The sequence below is a fragment of the Nyctibius grandis genome, chromosome 11, assembly GCF_013368605.1.
Source record: "Nyctibius grandis isolate bNycGra1 chromosome 11, bNycGra1.pri, whole genome shotgun sequence".
Taxonomy (NCBI): Eukaryota; Metazoa; Chordata; class Aves; order Nyctibiiformes; family Nyctibiidae; genus Nyctibius; species Nyctibius grandis.
Window position 1 is genome coordinate 11,176,043 of NC_090668.1, and position 19,525 is coordinate 11,195,567.

Sequence of the window (19,525 nt, forward strand, 5' to 3'; positions counted from 1 at the left end):
AGGTTTATCTGCGGGCAACATGGCCTGTTGTGTGACCACTTGAAAGTCTGATGGCAAAACCTACATCGTCAGCTCTTTCCATCTGTCTCAAAAAAGCAAGCTCTTAGGGAGAATATGGGGGATGAGAGGAGGAAGTTGTCACGTACTTTGTTTAGAGTATTTTGTTCTATTTATTGCATGTAATGATAATCTAGCAAAATCTGTAAGCAGAAGAGCACATCAAATTGGAAAGCACTCTGGCGTGCAACTTCCCTTCAGCAGTGACCGCAGGCCTCCTCAGGAGGAAGCCTTACAGCCCTGCTCTGGGCACTCTCGTGCTCTGCTGGGAGGCATGGGATTTAGGGTAATGCCACAAATGACTGCAAGAGAGACAGATCCTAGCTTCATGGGGTAAAACTCTCAATGGGAAAATAGTCTTTTATCAGACACCCTAGTTTTACCCTTAACTGAGAGAGAGAGAGGAGGTGAGGAGAGAACTTAATCTTTGTTATTTTGAAGTCCAATTGCTAAGAGCATAGAGGCTAGTATTTGGGCTAGAGTAGTCAGGCTAGGGTCAGAGCTAGTGGAGACCAGTTCCCAGCATCAGGGAGCAATAACTGGCTTCCCAGTGCCTTCCAGTTAGATTTTCCCAGATCCAAGCTCACTGAGTTGGTACCTTTCAGGTTTCTGCAGGGGTCTTAACATCTAGCAATCGAAGCGTGAAAACTGAAAACCTTTAAAAAAAAATAAAGTAGAAGCAAAGTTGCTAAGAAATCTTGAGTCTCAGCAATGATCATTAGAGCCTTTTGTATAAAAATAGTCTTAAAAATAAATGTAATGTGAAACCAAATCTCCAAACACTGAATGTTTAGGACTTTATCTGCTACAAGAGGGAAAGCAGCTTTCAAGTTAACTGACTGAGCTCCGGGTCACAGTCATCCTAGTGAAAACATTGTTCTAATGAACATTCATTTCTTAAACTAACGTTTATGAGAATGGAGGAAATAAATATCTTTGAGTATGTAAATAAAAGCACAGAATGTTTTAAGTAATCCTTAAGAATTTATTTGCCTATTAAAGGACTGTGGCAGGAGGCCATGGAAATACAGTTAGGACATTTTAGACCCAATAATAGCTATACTAATATTTAAATAAGTACAAGTCTCTTCTAGTATTTCAGAAATACTCATTACCCCGTAACAGTTGTTTTAGTTAAGTCAATCCTTACGTGTAGAAGGCTCAGTCAGAACATATTGACATGTATTTCCTAAGGGACAGTGACAGTCAATATGGAGCTCACTTTTAGCTGATGCTTGTTTCTGATTTTATTCTTTCTGCAGTGGCTCCTCAGGTGGTAGTTTCTTGGTGTTGTTTCAGGGCAAAGAATCCTCAGTTACAAGCCCTTAAAAAATGGCCCCAACAATGTAACTGGGCATCACAGAGACGCAAAATAAGATCAGTGCTTTTTTGTAGGCTCTGAAACTGAGACTATCAGTCGATTTACTGGCTCTTCCCCTGCCCCCCATTTTAAACCTCTTTCTGTGTTTTTCCCTTTATTTATTCTGTAATTTCATCAGCACACACAGATTCATGCCATTAAAGAATCCGTGTGCCTCTAGCACCTAGACAAGATAAGAGTAGGTGCTGGAGCTTTTCACAAAAGCTTAATTTATCCACAGTTTGCTTCTGAAGAAAATAACACTGCTCAATAAAGCAAACGTGTAATAATTATGATTAAGAAAGGTGACTTATTCTCAGATTGTGTAAATCAACTGTAACTTCATTTGGTTTATACAACCACAGGTAGTGGATTTTAAGTCTGTATTCATCAAGGCTGCCATGTTCGTGTCAGCACGGAAAACTATAAATAACGAGGTTATCAATCAGAGAGATATGAAATGATTTGCAGTATTTTAATCAGTCCAGGAACTAGATTTGTGGAAAAAAGTTTCAGAGTCACTGCCTCCTCTGGAGAAAGCAGGGGTAGAGAGGCAGGGAATGATGACAGTTATTATGGGTTTATCCAAAATGATTTGGTTGGGAAATTTTGGCAAGTTCAGCCTGTTGAAAGAAACTAAAAACATTGTGGATTGAGATGACTGAAAACATTATTGTCTCTGAGTTGTGTAGTTAAAGGAAAATGAAAGTTGATTCCTATATACAAAAAATTTAAAAAGATACTGTCATCATTTCTTGTAATGATGTAACAATTTTTATTTTTAAAGATAAAATGTTTCTTCCCCTCACCCCCAAGCTAAGTAACTCAGAGAAGCATAACTTCTGAAAGTATTTTGACTTTAATGCAATCTGTACTTTTCAGAGCAAGTTCTGTTTAAGAAAGAAAAGAAAATTTTGTTGCAAATCATGCACCCAAATGAGTCAGTGAGAGCTGACTTATTTTGTACAGGAGCTTGATAGCAGAACCAGCAGCACCCGGTGTTCCCTCTTCCACTGCTGTCAGATTTTCGCTACCTGGTAATTTTTTATCTTCATATCTAAGAAAGGTTAAGATGCACTACAGTGAGGAGTGACTTCTTACATATGTGAAAGCGTGCCATTAGTTTACATGAAAACTCCACCAGTACACAAATACGAGGCAAGACTTCCTGTGGATCCTTGTTAGGAGTTTTATTAAATACTGTAGATCTGGATATTATGTTCCTTTCATGAAAAGCATTACTTTGGGAATTTTTAGTGTTCAAATACAGAGTTCATGTTTTAATAGGAGAGAGACTTCTAAGACATTTAACTTTGTGAGCATAAATATACTCCCCTAAAAGATGACTGAAAGCTTTTGTCTGGAATGTTGCTGGGGGCTTTGCATGCCCAGACTTGAATCTCCTTTCTTCCCATCTACCTTTGGCATTTATTATTCTGAAGTGTGACGTGAAGTCCTTCTTCAGTAGAATTGATTTGAATAACAATGGCCAAGCGCTCCATGGAAAGTCTGACAGCAGGATTTGGAGGTATATTTATTAGTGTTGCCAAAGTATTGATTTTATTCAACACCTTTACATTATTCTACTTTGCAAATTTTTCTGGGCTATTAATGTGCTGATGGAGATAGAATCGTATTTCAAAGTACAGATCTGGATGCAAGCTGAGATTTCAGAGGCCAGTAAGATTTTAATAGAGTCAAATAGAAATACTCAGTTCTTTCAAATTTTACAGACGATCAGGAAGCAGTACCAAGCTCCTTTCAGACATCCCAAACTAACAGCATTTGGGACGGATAGCTCCCAGCCTCCATCAGGCAGTGTTCAGCACTTCATGGGATGGAGCTCTTTATGGTATTTTCCATATGAGAAATTGCACTGCATGTAGCAGGTTTGCTTCTCTGATTAGTGCTAGAATTAAAAAAAAAAAAATTGTTTAGTTTAGTTATATTTTTTTTTTCCTCTGTAGTTTGGGCTTTAACAATATGTCCCCTAAATATTCTAATTTTATTTTTAATAAATTTTGTATAATATCCCTGCAAGAGAAGGCATCTTCCATGAAATCCTCTAATAGTCTATCTTCTACAAACAGTTTCTAGGGGATGTCAAACAATACAATTACTAAATGGTTGATTTACATGAATTAGCCAGTTAAGCCAGCAAAAGAGTAAAATGGTGAGGAGAAAACTTCCCTACCCTTTAGAAGCATCTGTGCTTGACATTTTGGACAGTTCTTCACCCATCATCTTATGGGGGTTTTACTGATACAATTTTAGCTGTTGCTAGGTATAAAGGGAAGCAAAAAGTTTTGAGCTTAAGCAACTGCTGTTTGGTTTTCTTCTACTTAGCTAGCAACGTTTTAATAATTTTGATTTTACATACTGGGAGCTGTTATTCAAAGCTTTACCAGAAGTGCAGTCCACACGAAACTGCCATCGCCTGGCTGTTCTGAGGGCCAGAGAGCGCAAGTCTGTGTAGCTGCTGTGCACTGTATGCAAAGTGTAAGTGGTGGCTTGTAAATACAGATAAATGCCTTTTAAAAAAAACTCTTTTTTTTTTTTTTTTTCCACTGACAGAGAACTTTAATCTATGTTTGCATAGGGCAGGGGAGACATCCAGTGGCCAATGTCTTCAGTGACTGACAAATGGTAATCTCTGGATTCTGGCTGCCTAAAAATGAAAGGCTGATGTGAAAACAGGCGTTTTTAGGAGGTTTTTTCCCCTTTAAATTCAGAAAAGAGTTCCAAATGCAACACAGTAAAAAGTAAGGTCTGTAGAAGAAACTAGAAGAAAGTACATTACCTGGTCATGTCATTTAAAGGGATACTGGCCTTGAGCCACTGTTAAAGATATAACTTGTGACAGTTCTACTGAAGCAACAGTACTTACTGTTCTGGTACTCATGTAAACCACCTGATGAGGTGCTTTGCTGAACTGAGGCCAACAGCACACTGACATCTACAGTTTAGATTTAAATTGTTATGAGCGAACGCATCTTAAAGTTTTTGTAGACAACTGTGTATGTATTGATTTAAACTTTAAATGAAAAACTTCAATTTTGAGCACCGATTGAAGAAAATTATCGTTAACAAAGAAACAGCAAAGGCAAGGAATTGAGAGTTGTGTTGTGGTTTCCCAAAGTCTCTGACTAGACTTACACAGTGATCGGAGGATAAAGAAATACCCTCAACTGGGAAAGACTGGCCACCTTGCAATATGCAGTGATTTGAAGCAGGCACAATTGTTTACAGATGCTTTACTTAATTATGGCTCTGTAATTATATATGTAGGATTTCTCCAATGTCTGCAAAAGCTGTAACCAGAGCAGAAAAGTACATATTCTGATAATGATCCTCTGCCATTCACAGTGTAAACACCTGATGTTTATGTCACAGAGGAGTTATGTTACTGTTACTGTGCAAAATCCCTCGTTGTATGAGTTATCACTATTTCTACATATGGTAAAAAAAGAAAAAAACCTTTGAAGGTTAAGGCAGGTCTTTGGATTTCTCATTCTTGTAGAAGTAATTCAAAATGGCAGACGTGACTGAACTCATTGTGGACAGTTCAGAAACTTTTATTAAACACCACAACTTCCCAAATACCTACATTCCTCTCCTTTTACAGCAGGACCTAAGACACATTTTTAGGCAGTCAGAACAAAAAGAAATCTCATAAAACCACATCAAACTTACACCTTTTGCTGATTTCCAGATGTCCAAGTGGTCAAGAGAGACTTGAATGTGTGTGTTTTTATTAATTACTTGTTTCTAGTTGGTTTCTTTTAATTTCATTGGGGAATAATAATCAACTTTCCAGCTATTTTTACTGGATGACAGTAAATCTATAAGGTATCATTAATAGTCTTTTAATGACAAAGGATTTGGGAGGAATGGAGAAACCAGGAGAACTGGAGTAAATGACAATGTTGGCAAGTTTCTTACTACCATAAACACTAAATATGAGGACAACATTATGGAACATTGGGGCCTTTCAGAAATATTTCTATTCACTGAAGAAAACTCTTCACTGAATCTACTCACCAGGAGTTCCCCATGACTATTTAACATAGGACTTACTGGAGCTGGGAGTAGAACAAAGTGGTATATTTAGGTAAAGATGAGGAGTTTGTTTGAATGATATCTTCCTTTTTGGCTTCATATTTGTTAAAATGTACTTGCACTTTCATTATAAAAGCTTGACTTTTTTTTTTTTTTTTTTTTACTTAATATCTGAACCCCGGTGCAGAAAATATTTTAAATATATATTAACTTGTCGGGACAAGGTGAAATCATAAATATCTTTATTACATGAGAAAATGAAAAGTGGAAGTACTCCATCACTGGAATGAAGAACAGAAAATAATTTTTGAAAAAAAAATCTGAGCCAGAGTAATAAAAGTTTGTAAGAAGTTAACAAAACTGAAAGGGACAAAGTAAAAAATAAACACAACTCTTTCTGGTTATTGTCAAGAGATGTTCCCACGCCTAATAAGGACAAAGTATCAAAAGAGACTCAAATAAAACAGATCACACCACATTAGTATTTCTGTTGGAAAGACCAAATGTCGTTGCATGATAATAATTTCCTGGAAAATGTTTGCATATTGTTAGTTAGAAATCTGGCAACAGGTAACTGCTGTAAAAAGCATTATTCCTTCTGGCCATTTCAAAAACTTGTAACTGTCCTGTCAGTGCAAACCAGCCTGAGTCAGGATCTGTTTTCTGTTATGGACCTGATAGCCTCCATTGCTAAATTGCAGAACTTGAACTAATGTTCCAGTACTGATAACTAAGCCAACATAGTCTATTATCCTAAACAGCAAAACCTGAAATAAGGTAGTTCTGCTTTCTTGAAAACCTTGGAGGGAACGTGGTATTTTTTGTTTCCTACGTGTTTTCCTTCTTTGTATTGGAAGCTGCATAAAAAAAGTTCCCTACATTTAGTACTACACCAACACTTGTCACCCACGCTGAGCTCTGCAGATGATCACTGGCGGATGCTTTTGAGTATGGAATTGTCACATTTAGGTCTGTGTCTGGCATGGTATCAGTGTATCACTGAAGTCTGCAAGGTAGCTGTCAACTTACAGCCATAGCAGTATGCAAAAGAACTAGACTTCTGCTAGTAGTGTATTGCACCTGTCTTTGTTTTCCTGTGGGTACACGTGTCTTGAAGCACTTCCTATATGCAAATAAAACCTTTAAACAGAAAAGTGGTTTCACAAAACTGTAAGTTCTGCCTTAGTGAATACAGTACTGATTGAATTACATCTCCTGAATGGAAGAGACCAGTGCTTTATTTAGATGACATCAGCCTGTAGACTTACTATAGCTTTACTAACAAGTACAGTGGATACAGAAGCCTGAGACTTGCCAGACTCTTCACTGTACCGTTCTTTCTTCTCTGCCCTGTGGGCTTCTATGGGATAACCAAGAATGTCAGTAACCTGCAAGTCCATTGCTGAAATCCCACAGCATTGATAAGCTTTAACTAATGTAGGTGTTACATGGATAGACATGAGCACATCTCTTAAAAGTTTTTCCAGTGTCTGCTGTGCCCCATTACACTTCCTGTAAAGCAGATTCATAGCTTTTGTCGTGAGTAAATACTGAATTACAGCCCATGGCAGGCTAGGCCCTGAAAATAACTGAGCTATGTGGAGACAACTTGTTCCTGGAACAATCGGTTCTGACACATCGTGGATGAGTGTATCTTGGCTCGTTATGGAGAAGCACTGAAGTTGACTTTACAAGGCAGTGTGCACACAGAATGAAGCCTAATTTAAATTCGCTTAATCCCATAATGTAGTATTAGCATGAATGTGATATTTGCTTGCCAAGAGTGTGCATGCCACTTCTCTATGGGCACCCTCAAGGCATGTTTCTCAAATTGCAGAGCTTGTTATTAACTATTTTTAGATGTTTAGGCAAGCTTACAAAAACTGACAAATGGTAAAAGCATTCTGTAATGTTCTGCAGAGAACTAGAACTGCTGCATAGATAACAACAGGGAGTCTGAATCTAACATTAAATTAAGATCTGGACTGAGGAACCATCATGGAGAGTTAAAACATTCCAGTCCCTGCTTCATGGCATGGGGAGCGTGAAGTTTCTTTGCTGTATCATTTATTCTGGTTGTACCTACAGCTAGCTTTGTCTGTGGTGGGAGATATAACGTGCATGCAGTAAGATGCAGTACGTGCTCCAAGCAGCTTGCAATCTCAGGAGCTGAAGCAGAAAGGAGGAACTTACTACATTTTGTAAGGGCTGTCAGTGTAAGGTTGTGTACAATGCCGTTACTTTACTGATCAGCTGCATTTTGATTTGATTTGTGCATTATTTCCTGTTTTTTTTTGATTCTGTGGCTATTTTTAATTTCCCTTTGAACAGCTGAATACATTATTTAGCAAATGTATTGCAGTTGGAATGCTCTTTCTTGTAACATTTTTTCCTAAGAGTATCATTAGATTGAAATTCCTTGCATTGGCAGGCTGCCCATTGAGCGCTCTGTATCTCTTCAAGCTCACTGCTGAGTACCACTGGGCTTGGCCTGCTTATCCACTGTGTCTGATTTCCTCCCTGCTGCATTTCTGTGGGCTACAGACTGGTGAAGGTGGAGGAATGCATTGGAAGAGGAAGCTGAAGGAAGCAAATAGCTGACATGATGTCCAAAAACACCCCCTGCACGTGCTTTGCTGTGGAGCCGCTCGCTTAGGGGCGGGGAATTCCCTGTAGGCCTTCTGCAGAGGGGAGACAGAGATCAGAAGAAAGGAGGAAGGCCTGAGCGGAGGGCGGGAGACAGGGGCTCTGCAGGGCTGGGAGGTTTTAGTCCTGTGGAGGATGGAACATGCGCAGGCGTACACAGTGACCCCGGCTGCCTTGGCCTCTCCCTCCTGTTCTTCATGGCTGTGTCAGCCTTGACCAGCACCGAGGGCAGGCGAGTTTAATTTGGGGGATCTTTGCTGCAAGCCATGCTCTTTGAGGGCTCCCGCTGCGGGCCTCTGAGGGTGCCAAAAGGAGCAATGTGCTTAATTTGGCTGGAGAACTCCCTTTCAGTGAAGTTTTGACATTTAGAAATATTATTTCTCAATGAAATGCAAACGGATCTATTCAAAAGCTTCTGCAAGAAGGAATGTTTCCAAAATGGCAGCACTCTCCCTTTTAAACTGTGCGCAGGTTTTAGATTTGGGCTGGTCAAAGCCAGTGGCTGTTTTACTATTTTTTTTTTTTGTATGAGCAGGGACAGTTCCTAATAAGAAAGAATGAAAGACAAAAGTTATGAAATAGGAGTCATATTTTACAGAGCAAGTAAGCTCAGTCTGCTCATGGTTGTTAATATGCTGCATTAGCAATGCAGTAGGCTTACTTATCAAATCATAAGTAAAGGAAGAGATAGGTCCAGGAAAAAATACAGTGCTTCAGCAGTTAATTTCTTTGTCTTTCTGAGTAGCACAAAACTTTTCTTGGGATCTAAAAGGCAAACTGAGAATTTCAAGAATAAATATTTTAAAGGATCAAAACCAAATGAGAAATATTAGGAGGAAGAAGAGTACAGGAATGTGAGGCTTCAGGATACTTTGAACTAAAGGGAATCAACACAGAAGATAAGGATATTTCAGAAACCTTAAATGGCTAGTTTGACTTGATTTTAGGGAATGGGAAGATAAGAAAATGTACACTGCGGAGGTGCTGCTTGATAGCTAGTGTTGCGGGTTATAAAAATAGGATACTTTCAGACACAGAAAAGGACAAATTCATTTCAATTCTAATGAATCACTGAAGCTGGATTGTATTTATTTGAGAATTCTGAAAATAGTTATGTGTGAAGTGACTAAGCTGCTAAGAATAATGCTCAGTTTATCATTAAAACTGCTGTACTTGGAAATTGAACTGCAGGAAATACCTCACTTTTTTTTTTTTTTTTAATAAGTGAAGTCCTTGGAATGATAAGCTAGTGAATCTGTCTTAAAAAAAGTAGCTAATGGAAAAATTACCTAGTTGAGCATGGCATGCATAGTGTCTGCAAACAGGGAATTAGGTAAACAGATCTTTGACCTCACTTAAAATTAGTGGAGGTTTTTTAGGATTTTATCAACAGATTGCCAGACACAATGGATGATATATACGACTGGCAATTAAATAGCTGGGTGAAGGGAAATCAAAGTTCCGGATTTCGGAATTGGTCTGCACTAATCCTGTGTCTGCACAGGGAGTAACTTAAGTTGGGCTGAAAGTTTGTTAACTTTTACAGAAAATAGATGTTAAATGTATATTTGAAATAATTGCATGTATTTATTCTGGCTATTTGTTATGTCTTAGCTGAAGATTCAAAAATACACCTAAGTCAAGTAGAAAATCCTGGCAATACCATGTTTCAGCAGCTAACTAAGGTGTATAGCATTGCCTTTGACAGATTAAATAGTGGATTTCAGTTATGTTATAGGATATGAGCTGAAGCTCGGTGAAGTCAGGGGAATTTTAGTTTTTGATTATGGCAGCAAGGAAAGTATTGTCAAAAGAAAATTAAATTCTGTTTGTACCTCACCACCACTGTGTAACAGTGCTGCTCTTGGTTGGAAAGAAACTGAAGTTATTGTTATTACAGTTAGCAAATAGGGGTAATGAACTGTGTGCGACTTCAACGTGACAGATGATTTGAAACAGAAAGACTACGCAAATGTGTTAACAAACTTGATAGTGTAAGATAGGTGGAGTGTTAGGCTGTATCTGTTTAAGTAACAGATTTTCACAGGAGAAGATAACTATTTCTTGTCTTCTGTGTTCCTCTCACCCAGAGTTCAATAGACTGATTTCCTTCTGGTTCTTGCATGTCAACAGAGATCATGAGGTTTTGAATAATGGTGCGTTTTGTATAGTTTTAAAAATCAGAGTGTTGTTCTTTCCTTAATTTTCTCTTGAACTAAGGAATAGTCACTGAAGTGCAACTTGTAAAAATGAAGAGGAAAAAATAATGGATTTTTAAAAAAATTGCATCTAGCTTGTTTTATGTGTTTCCTAATGCTAAATGTTAGTATGCTTATTTGATGTGAACTGACTCATGGCTATATGTGAACCTAATTTGGTGCACATCTTTCTGATTACAGTGTCATTTTGCTGACAGTTAGGAGTTACGAAATGTCATAACATTATTATGCTTTAAGAAGACTAAATTTGGCAAAATTTTTATAAAACTAAAAATACTCTTGGTCATTTAGGAAAATATCTGCCATTAAAACCTGAGATACTGTTTAGATTTTCATAAGGTATGTTGGAATGCTTACCTTGGAGTTGGTTTCTTAATCACCATCCATTTGATGTAGTCATTCACATTGCATTCAGTTTGCCTATTTATTTCTTCCTCTCAAACCTTAGTGTTGGTTTAATGGGCTTTTCCTTTTTAAAACTATGGCTGTGGTCTTTGTAATGGGGGCTTTTGTCTCTTTCCACAGTGAAGGGAAGTCAGAAGTGTGAGCTGAATTGCCGTGCGATAGGCTACCGATTCTACGTGAGACAAGCTGAAAAGGTGATAGATGGGACACCCTGTGACCAAAACGGAACTTCCATCTGTGTGGCAGGGCAGTGCAAGGTAAGGCTGCTGTCTCTAGCAAGGCTGCCTGTAGACTGTCCATGCCATGTTTAATTTCTGTAAGAGGCTGATACAACTGTACCTGTGAAATGGTGTCTTGAACTTCTCTCTTTTTATTTTTCCATAAGTAGATGTGAAAAATGTCAACTTTTCTTATTACAGGTTTTATTTCTTAACTAATGTTTCTGTCTACTGAGAACGAACTGTGGAATGCTGAAAGGCTGGATTCAGAAGGTGTTCTGGGCACAATTAAGGTGACTTCCAGTGAGCTTTTTCCACATATTTAGCTTTCTGCAGAAGAGATTCTATGAAAGAATCAGAACAAAAGATTGGAAGCTTAAATAAGAGAGAAATATACTATCTTTCTTTGATGAAACTTTAGAGTAGAGATATGTTTTTCAGTCTGCAACATAACGGTTTATTCAGTTACATGTTTATTTTGATTGCTTTTTGGCTGGTGTTAGTGTGACTTTTCTGATTTGTCTGTGTTTGCCATTTTTAAGAATCAGGTCTTACTGGCTGTCCATTTACTCAGCAGTGATGTTCTCCTAGAAAATGCTTTGAGTGAATGGTTATTTTTCAAGGGTTCAGAAGGAGCTACTATGTTGACTTTTTGCAGTTTGCTGTGTAGATTCCCTTTGTAATGAATAAATACACTGCTTTCTGCAAGATGGTAGCAATTTTAAACAAATGTTACAGTGTTTAGAAAAAAAAGTTTGTAATCTTTCAAGTAAGGGTAGTGAAAGAAATAAATTCCTAGCAAGGGGCATTTTGATGCTTGGCTGATGTTTCCCATATATGTTGGCAAAAGAATCAGAAGTGGGTCAGATGTGACTCATGAACTCAAATAGTGAAAGGTCGAGTTCAGCTTAAATAGTAGGTTAGCCAGAGGAAATCACTTATGAATACAACCTTTTCCTCTGCATGTCCAGATTCCTCTTACTTATGCACATCTGGACAATGACATGTATGTTTCTGTTCTGTATTTCTTAGTGCGAGCAAAGCCATAGCTTTGCATTTCCTTTGTAGGTGATAGATCTGTGCAAAGTTGGTTATTCTATAAAGGTTTCCTTGACCTCAAACCAATTCAGAAAGGGCCATAAATTTGTTTTAATTACAGTTCTGATCTATGACTCAGAAAACTGAAAAATAGATTTAGTATACCAGCTGTTGTATTTTCCCAGTACTGTGCAATTACAGAAGTGTATACTGATACATTTGTATTGGAGGTCTGGGATAGAAAGGAAAGGCAGTGTTCAGCAGCCTAGTAGGAAAGTGTTCTGAATTCTGAAAATCATCCATTGCCTGTGTAGAATGCCACTTCCCAAAGCTGCATATAAACAGACAACAGGTTGTGAATCCTTACTGTGAATATGTAACTTGGGATTCATAGTTGTAGAATAATTCAGGTTGTAAGGTACCTGGGAAGGTCATGTAGTTCAACACTCTACTCAGAACAGGGCCCGCTGTATCACATAGCTATCATGGCCTTTAACACGTTGAGTTTTGAACCTGTTCCAGTGTTTAAGCAACATCACGGTGGAACATTTTTCCTCATTGTCGTGGTTTAACCCCAGCTAGCAGCTAAGCACCACACAGCTGCTTGCTCACTCCTCCCCCTCCCTCAGCGGGATGGGGAGGAGAATCAAGGAAAAAAACTTTGTGGGTTGAGATAAGCAGTTTAATAGGACAGAAAAGGAAGAGAATAATAATAATAATAGTAATAATAATAAAAGAATATACAAAACAAGTGATGCACAGCACAATTGCTCACCACTTGCTGACCGATGCCCAGCTAGTTCCTGAGCCATGGCCACACACCCCGGCCAACACCCTCCAGCTTATATACTGAATGTGACGTCCTATGGTATGGAATATCCCTTTGGCCAGTTTGGGTCAGCTGTCCTGGCTGTGTCTCCTCCCAGCTTCCAGGGACAGTATGAGAAACTGAAAAAGTCCTTGGCTTAATGTAAGCATTGCTTGGCAGCAACCAAAACATCAATGTGTTATCAGCGTTATTCTCAGCACAAATCCAAATCACAGCCTTATACTAGCTACTATGAAGAAAATTAACTCTATCCCAGCCAAAACCAGACATTAGTATTCGATTGAAATTCCCCATATTGCAGGTTGTGCCTTGGGTCTCTCAACCAAAGAGAATATTTTTCTGAAAAGTTGTCAGCATTTACAGTTAACTGAAAATCATTTCTCGAGTAATGAAGCCTATTCAAATCTTTGTAGTAGGTAGCTCTTCCTTAACTGCACATTATTTTTCTTTTTTTTATAAGTCAGATAATTTAAGTTAAGCATCTAACAAATTTGTGGTCTCTATCACCCTCTGTTGGACATTTTGCTGTGTTAACAGAACAATAATATCCTTGTGTTAAAAAACCATGATCTGTTTTGTTCCCAGGACCATTATTTCTGGTTAGTATTTTCAGTTTACCTTATTCTTTGAAACAAAAGATGGAAAATGTTTCCATAATAAAAATTACTTAGAAACAGAATAAAGAATACAATAGAGACACGTTTACCTTCATCTGAAATAAAAATTAAACATGTGTGAAGTAAGGTATTTCTCACTTCTCACTTTTTAACCATTTAAAATGTTATGTAAGGCAGCCACAAGTGACATTGGTTAGAAGTTCTCAATACATAAAGTGCAGTCACACCTGGTATCATTGAAAATACATTAAAGAGAAGTTTTGTCTTATCATCAGTTCTCTCCTTTTTGAGTTGTTAACCAATGTTAGATGGAATAGCCTTTTAAAACCGAAGTATTGTTTCATCATATCAGCAAAGATAAACTGTAGCATAACAGAAGATTTAAAAAACAGTAGTATGTACAAAAGTCTTCTTAAAGCCTGGTTGTTGTGGCCATTGCAGTATCACGCAGGGAGGTTAGAACAGCAGTATATTTCTGAGTGCATCTGAACAGCATCCCAGTAACTGTTTCCTTACTTCCAGAGAGTGTCTTTTTTTCACTGTTTACTGTTCTTTTGTTCAACTGACTCCCAGAGCTGGAAGTAAAAACTTTATAACTTGTCCAGCACAAGAGGTGATATGTAAAAGCTTATTTTTCAGACATAGTCCTTTAACAAAAATGAATATGTTCTTATGATGAAATATGCTTGTTGTTTTTTTTCACTTTCTTATTTGTCTGTGACATTGCAATAACTGGCACAATAATGCAAGTAATACAAAAAAAGCTCACTCATCATTGAAATGATTGTATACTTGCCGGTGTAGACTACACTGAATTCTAATGAAATGAAACCTTTTTAAAGCAATTAAATAATTTTAAAATAAAACCAGGTGAAATAGGAAGAACCAGGTGATATTCTACCTATTCAGAAGAAAGAAGTATAACAATGATCTAGATAATAATTTTTATTTTTTCTGTGTGAAATTGTTTTTCTGCACATTTGCACAATGTTTTTTCTGATTAATTTTAGAAAGTCGACAAAGTTTTTCATTGACAGTCCTATTGAGTTCCACTTTTGTTTTTTTCAAAATTTTTATTTAGTGCCACAGTTGGTTATTGCTAATATATATGCCTTGAATATGTTTCAGTATTACTGAGTATGTGTCATTTGTTTTAATGTATTTGCTACCCCTCTCCTAACTCTGAATTTTCACAGTGCTCTTAAGTTAAAGAATGCCTGCAAATGAGACTTCTTCAACTTGCTATTCAGCCAGAAGTGTGTGTTTCTTGTTTTGAGATATTTTTTCTGCTTGTTTTAAATCAGTGTATCCTTTCAATTCTTCTGGAGCCAGTGAGATGATCCTACTTAGTAACGTTTAAGTTTAGAAGAAAAATGTAAGTAGAATATTGAGGAGGTTTTAATAAATAAAGCAAAATATGAGGAAAGAATGCTCTTATAATTTTGGCCTTGACAATAGTTTACTAAATGTACCTATAGGGAAGCATGTTGCATGTTGCGGTTTTTGCACGCATCTAGGACACTTCTAGTAGAAGTCTTTCCCAATACTTGGGCAGGTGTAACCACTGACTCATTGTAGTTTTGGAAACAGAAAAAGGTTGTTTGTGAGCTGTGAAGCAAATTGGTTTTGCAGAGTTGTTAGTTACCACGCAGTGGCGCACTTTACAAAAGTATTATTTAGCATTTCACATAAAACTTCATTTGGGTGGGAACTGTAGATATCTTTTAAAGGTATCTGAAACAACTGTTTTCTCTCTCCTGATCTTTATATTTTCTCTTGCATTGTAGTTTATTTTCATCTTCCAGTTAACTTCTGAAGTTAAGTGGAAATACCTGAGCAATTTTAAAATGCACACAGTGAGTAACTTCAGTAGCAAAATGACTGGCAGTAGAGATTTTACTTGCTTTAAAAAAAAAAAAAAGCGTCAGATGTTGAAATCCTTCTTTGAAGCTTTTCTCCCTGTTCCGTAGACATTACATTGTCATTTTTTATCAATAATGATGTAAGGAAAAACCTAATACCTGGATTAATATAGCAGAAGCAAGGGCACGTGGATATCTATATCTGTCTTTCAGCTGAATTACAGAAAATGTTTGTGGTTGCTTGTTCATCTTGCTTGGTTGTTCAGAAGAGTGGGGTGTATTCTTCACTGCACAGGAACTTAGTAAATCTCTGTGTCTTGAGATATGAAGACTTTGAAAGCAGCCTGAGAAACTGTACCAAATGAAACACTGGTCTGTGCCTCAGTGGCATGCTGTGGCCATCACTACTTTAGTATTAGCCTAACTAGCACAAAGGCGAGTGAAGATTGGTGTTAAGCATTGTTTGTGTTTGAGGAGGACTAATGTAATGAACTGTTTCTAGTTATTTGACCTTATCCTAAAGTGGGTCTTGCAATAGTGAATCTCTTATGTTGTTTTTACCATGGGATCTGCCATGTTAAGAAGTTGCACGCTGCACAGAATTGCCACCAAGGCTTTGCCCAGGATATGATCGCACACAGGATATGCTCTGTGGAAGTGGAGAACTAGGTTATGGAGCCTAAGGGCATTCAGATGCTGAAATGCATTTCAGAATCAAATGAAAATTAAATCTCTACTTTGTTAATGTTCAAGGCTTGTTTTTTTTCTTATTTTTTTGTTTGGTTTCTATCAATAGTAGCTGAGGACACTGTGCTCTGAGTTCAAGACCTTTTCAAGGAGTAGGTGGGATGCATTCAAAGAGGCAAAAATCAGCATTTTCCCAGATCTTTATTCAGTTTTGCTCATACTGTATATAGAGCCGTCCATTGGAGGCTTTTTTTCCAAGGAAAAATGGTTGATCTGTAAAATATACCATAAAAGTGAAAAACTATAGTTACAATAGAATGTGCTCTCCTTCTCTCTGCCTTTTCATATACACCATTATAATTTCTTTGCTGTTAGAAATAGGATTCTTCATTTTTTTCTCTTCATAATGACTTGCTAATGCCAAGCATTGCATTGGGAAACACCTGCCTGGCATTAATAAGGTGATAATGGAAGAAACAGGTTCCTGGGAGCTAAGAAATAACTCCTTTTACCACTTCTTCCCTTTGTTTGCATAGTTTTCTGTTAAATGTTTTAGACAGTAAGTGAGCCTCTGTAAGGTTTCTTGACCACACAGTCTAAAAAGTTTTTCTGCCTTCTTCCATTTATAAAGCAACACTGAAATTTTTTTTGGCATATGATCTTTGGCCATGACCTAGTTTAAGTTGCTTCTGATAGCTGATACAGAGTGGGTGCAATCGCTGCATGTAAAAGATACTAAAAGGATAACTTTGCTACCTTTGAACTGAGCTAAAGCTGATGTAAAATCTGATGATAGGCAATTGTGAATAGCAAAGCATTCAAGTCAGTTAAGTTCAAACAAAATGAGTAAGCACTAGATCTGTATATTTGTTGTTCTCCCCTTGTCTATCAGCCTCTTGTCCTGAGAAAGACCTCATAATCCAAAAGATGGAGCTCCTCAGTCTTCCTTGAAGCTGCTATCTGAATCTATAGTTCTGCACTCTTTAGTCTCATTATAAATAACCCAGTAATACAGATGTTATCAGGACAGATGTTACTTACAATGGCATTTAACATACTTAACCAGCCCATATAATACAGCATTTATGCTAGTGCTGTATTTTGGTTTTTTTTTTTTCCTCAGGTTTAAGCCAGTTATGGGGGGACAAACTGTTCTTGATTCAGTTTAAGTTAACACAGTATAGGTATGGAATAAAATCCACTGAAATAACCTTAAGCAGGCATGAAAAGTTTTAGTAAATTTAGTTTAATGAGAGTGAATTTAGATAAGATCTGCATGTCGTAAATGTGTACATAACCCTTTATTTTTCTCCAGCACTTGGAACCCCACAGCGAGGTTTCATTGTTTTGTTAAACTACAGCCTGACAAGAAACTTATGAAAAGACACAGCATAGTTCAATAACATTAAAATTCAGCTTACAGCTCTAAGTAGTGGAGAAAAATGTTATCACTGTATGTTAAAATGTTTTCACCAGAGCTGCTGTGAAAAAGTAAGATAAAATACTCATACTAGAAAAAGCCTGAGTAAACACTTCTTTCTTAAGTGATAAAAAATTCCAGTGTCAAATACCCTGAGGTACAATCTCAGTCTTGAAAAATGTCCTAATCAGAATTCAAAAAATTAAATGCTTTGTAAAATTTCATTTATCATTTCAAGTTCCATAGCACATCAATAGAATGTGTAATTAAGGTTAACTGATGCTTAGAATTGTATGAAATATATTCCTTCTTTTAGATTAAATTATCTAGATCATTTTCTTAAATGGTGAGGAGAAAATGTCTTCCTTGTGTAACTCTGAAGATTTTAAAAATAAGATACTAGAACTTCCAATTATATCTTACTGCTATAGTGTTACACAATTATATAAAAATAAAATCAAGTTAAACCTGTAAAACTTAGAAAAAAACCCAAACACACCTAAAATGGTTTTACAGAATGTCTTCATTCTAAAATGTTTTTTAACTGCTTTTAAATATTCTGCATAGCGTATTGCTTGGAAAACGTTTGCTTTACTTCAGTTTGGAGCAAAAATAGACGAAGTGCACCATGGAACAGCTAATCCAAATTCTGATTATCTCTGTGCTCCTATGCTGTAGGAGCTCTAGCTCCTATAGTCTCTATGCTAAACTCTGTGTCTCTGTTTGTTTTCCTGTCAAATGTAGTCAATAACATATAACCTGCTGATCTGATGCCACTTGAGACATAGGGAAGTAAAGGAGTTGTGTGTAGCTTTAATTTGTTCTTATTTCTGCAATTCTTTTTAACAATTACTTTGCAGATTCAGATGTCTTTCTAAAAAGGTAGAATGCAGTCCTTAGTCTGCAGTATGCATCTGTCTTCATAGATTGGATAACAGTGTTAGAAAATACATACCAGCTTTGAGCTTAATTGTATCACTACAAAAATAGTTCTGGAAGCAAGTGTTATTATCTGTAATGATTAAGTGACACAATTAGGGGATCTTAATACATTTGAGGTACTCTTCTATCTGAGCTAGTTTCAAAATATTACATTTGAAAAAAATCAATAACAAAACTAAAAACCCTAATGTTTTCAAGAATGCTGGGGATAGTAATGGAATAGAAAATAAAAATATTGTATGTTGTTGGGCCTTGTTTTTTTCCTGATTAAACAGAGTGATCTGTATCAGGCTGCAAGTGAAGCCAGGTTTGTTTATTTATCTGGCAGTATTCCCTAGGTTGGAATAATCAAATGATCACTCTTGGGTGCTACTGACTTCCTCTGGGTTTAGCATTGAGTGTATACTCTCTTCTTCAGTCTTTGACTCCAAGACAGCTGATGATTCTAACAGCTGAAGAGTAAACCAACTTCTGTAATTCCCAGCCAGTCATTTTTTTGTCTGTTCCTATCTTTGAGACATTTTTTCCAGCATTTTAGTGTAGTATCTTTTTTAATGACAGTTATTTTAGTTTTGACTTCTGTGTTTAAAGTTTCTCTTTTTGCTTGAAGCTGTTGATAGTAATTTTAAGTGTCTTTCTGAGGCCTACAACTGGCAGCATTTGCTGGGTAGGAAGTGAGAGAGATGAACTTGATTGTTTTGAGTTCACAGTGCATACAGCAGTACATGCAGTTTAGTAATCCTCCCAGTGGAGTCGTGTTCTGCATTTAACATGCTTTTAAAGAAACAAGGTAAAGTCCTGTAATATAGTAATATGCTACTATCAAAGGATGCTGAGAGTGTTTATTAAGAAACTTTCAGTAATACACCAGTCCCTTCACAGGGTTGTTCTCAAACAAACCTGAGCTCTTGATCACTGGTTCTGCTTCTGAATTAGTGGTTTTCTGCCATGATGTGGAAATTAAGTGTAGACAAGAAAAAAGGAGTATGGATAAAAAGACAAAATAAATGTTATCTCAAAACTATTCATTTTTCTCAGCCTGTTTCCAGAGTGTTCATGAATGTATTCTAACAAAACAAGCCCTGATAGCCTGTAGTAAGATAGCTTGCAGGATGGTACTGTGTTCACAAAAGAGGTAAACTGATTAAGAGCTATGTACTGTGGAC

At 37.0% G+C, this 19,525-nt stretch overlaps 1 protein-coding gene across 1 annotated transcript in view; it reads left to right on the top strand.

The window, feature by feature from the left end:
* Positions 1–19,525, top strand: part of THSD4 (thrombospondin type 1 domain containing 4) — a 301,012-nt gene that overhangs the window by 107,492 nt on the left and 173,995 nt on the right. The window contains exon 7 of the mRNA XM_068410186.1: positions 10,867–11,003. Within this exon, the coding sequence (XP_068266287.1) occupies positions 10,867–11,003 (137 nt within the window). The remainder of the gene's footprint in view (positions 1–10,866; positions 11,004–19,525) is intronic.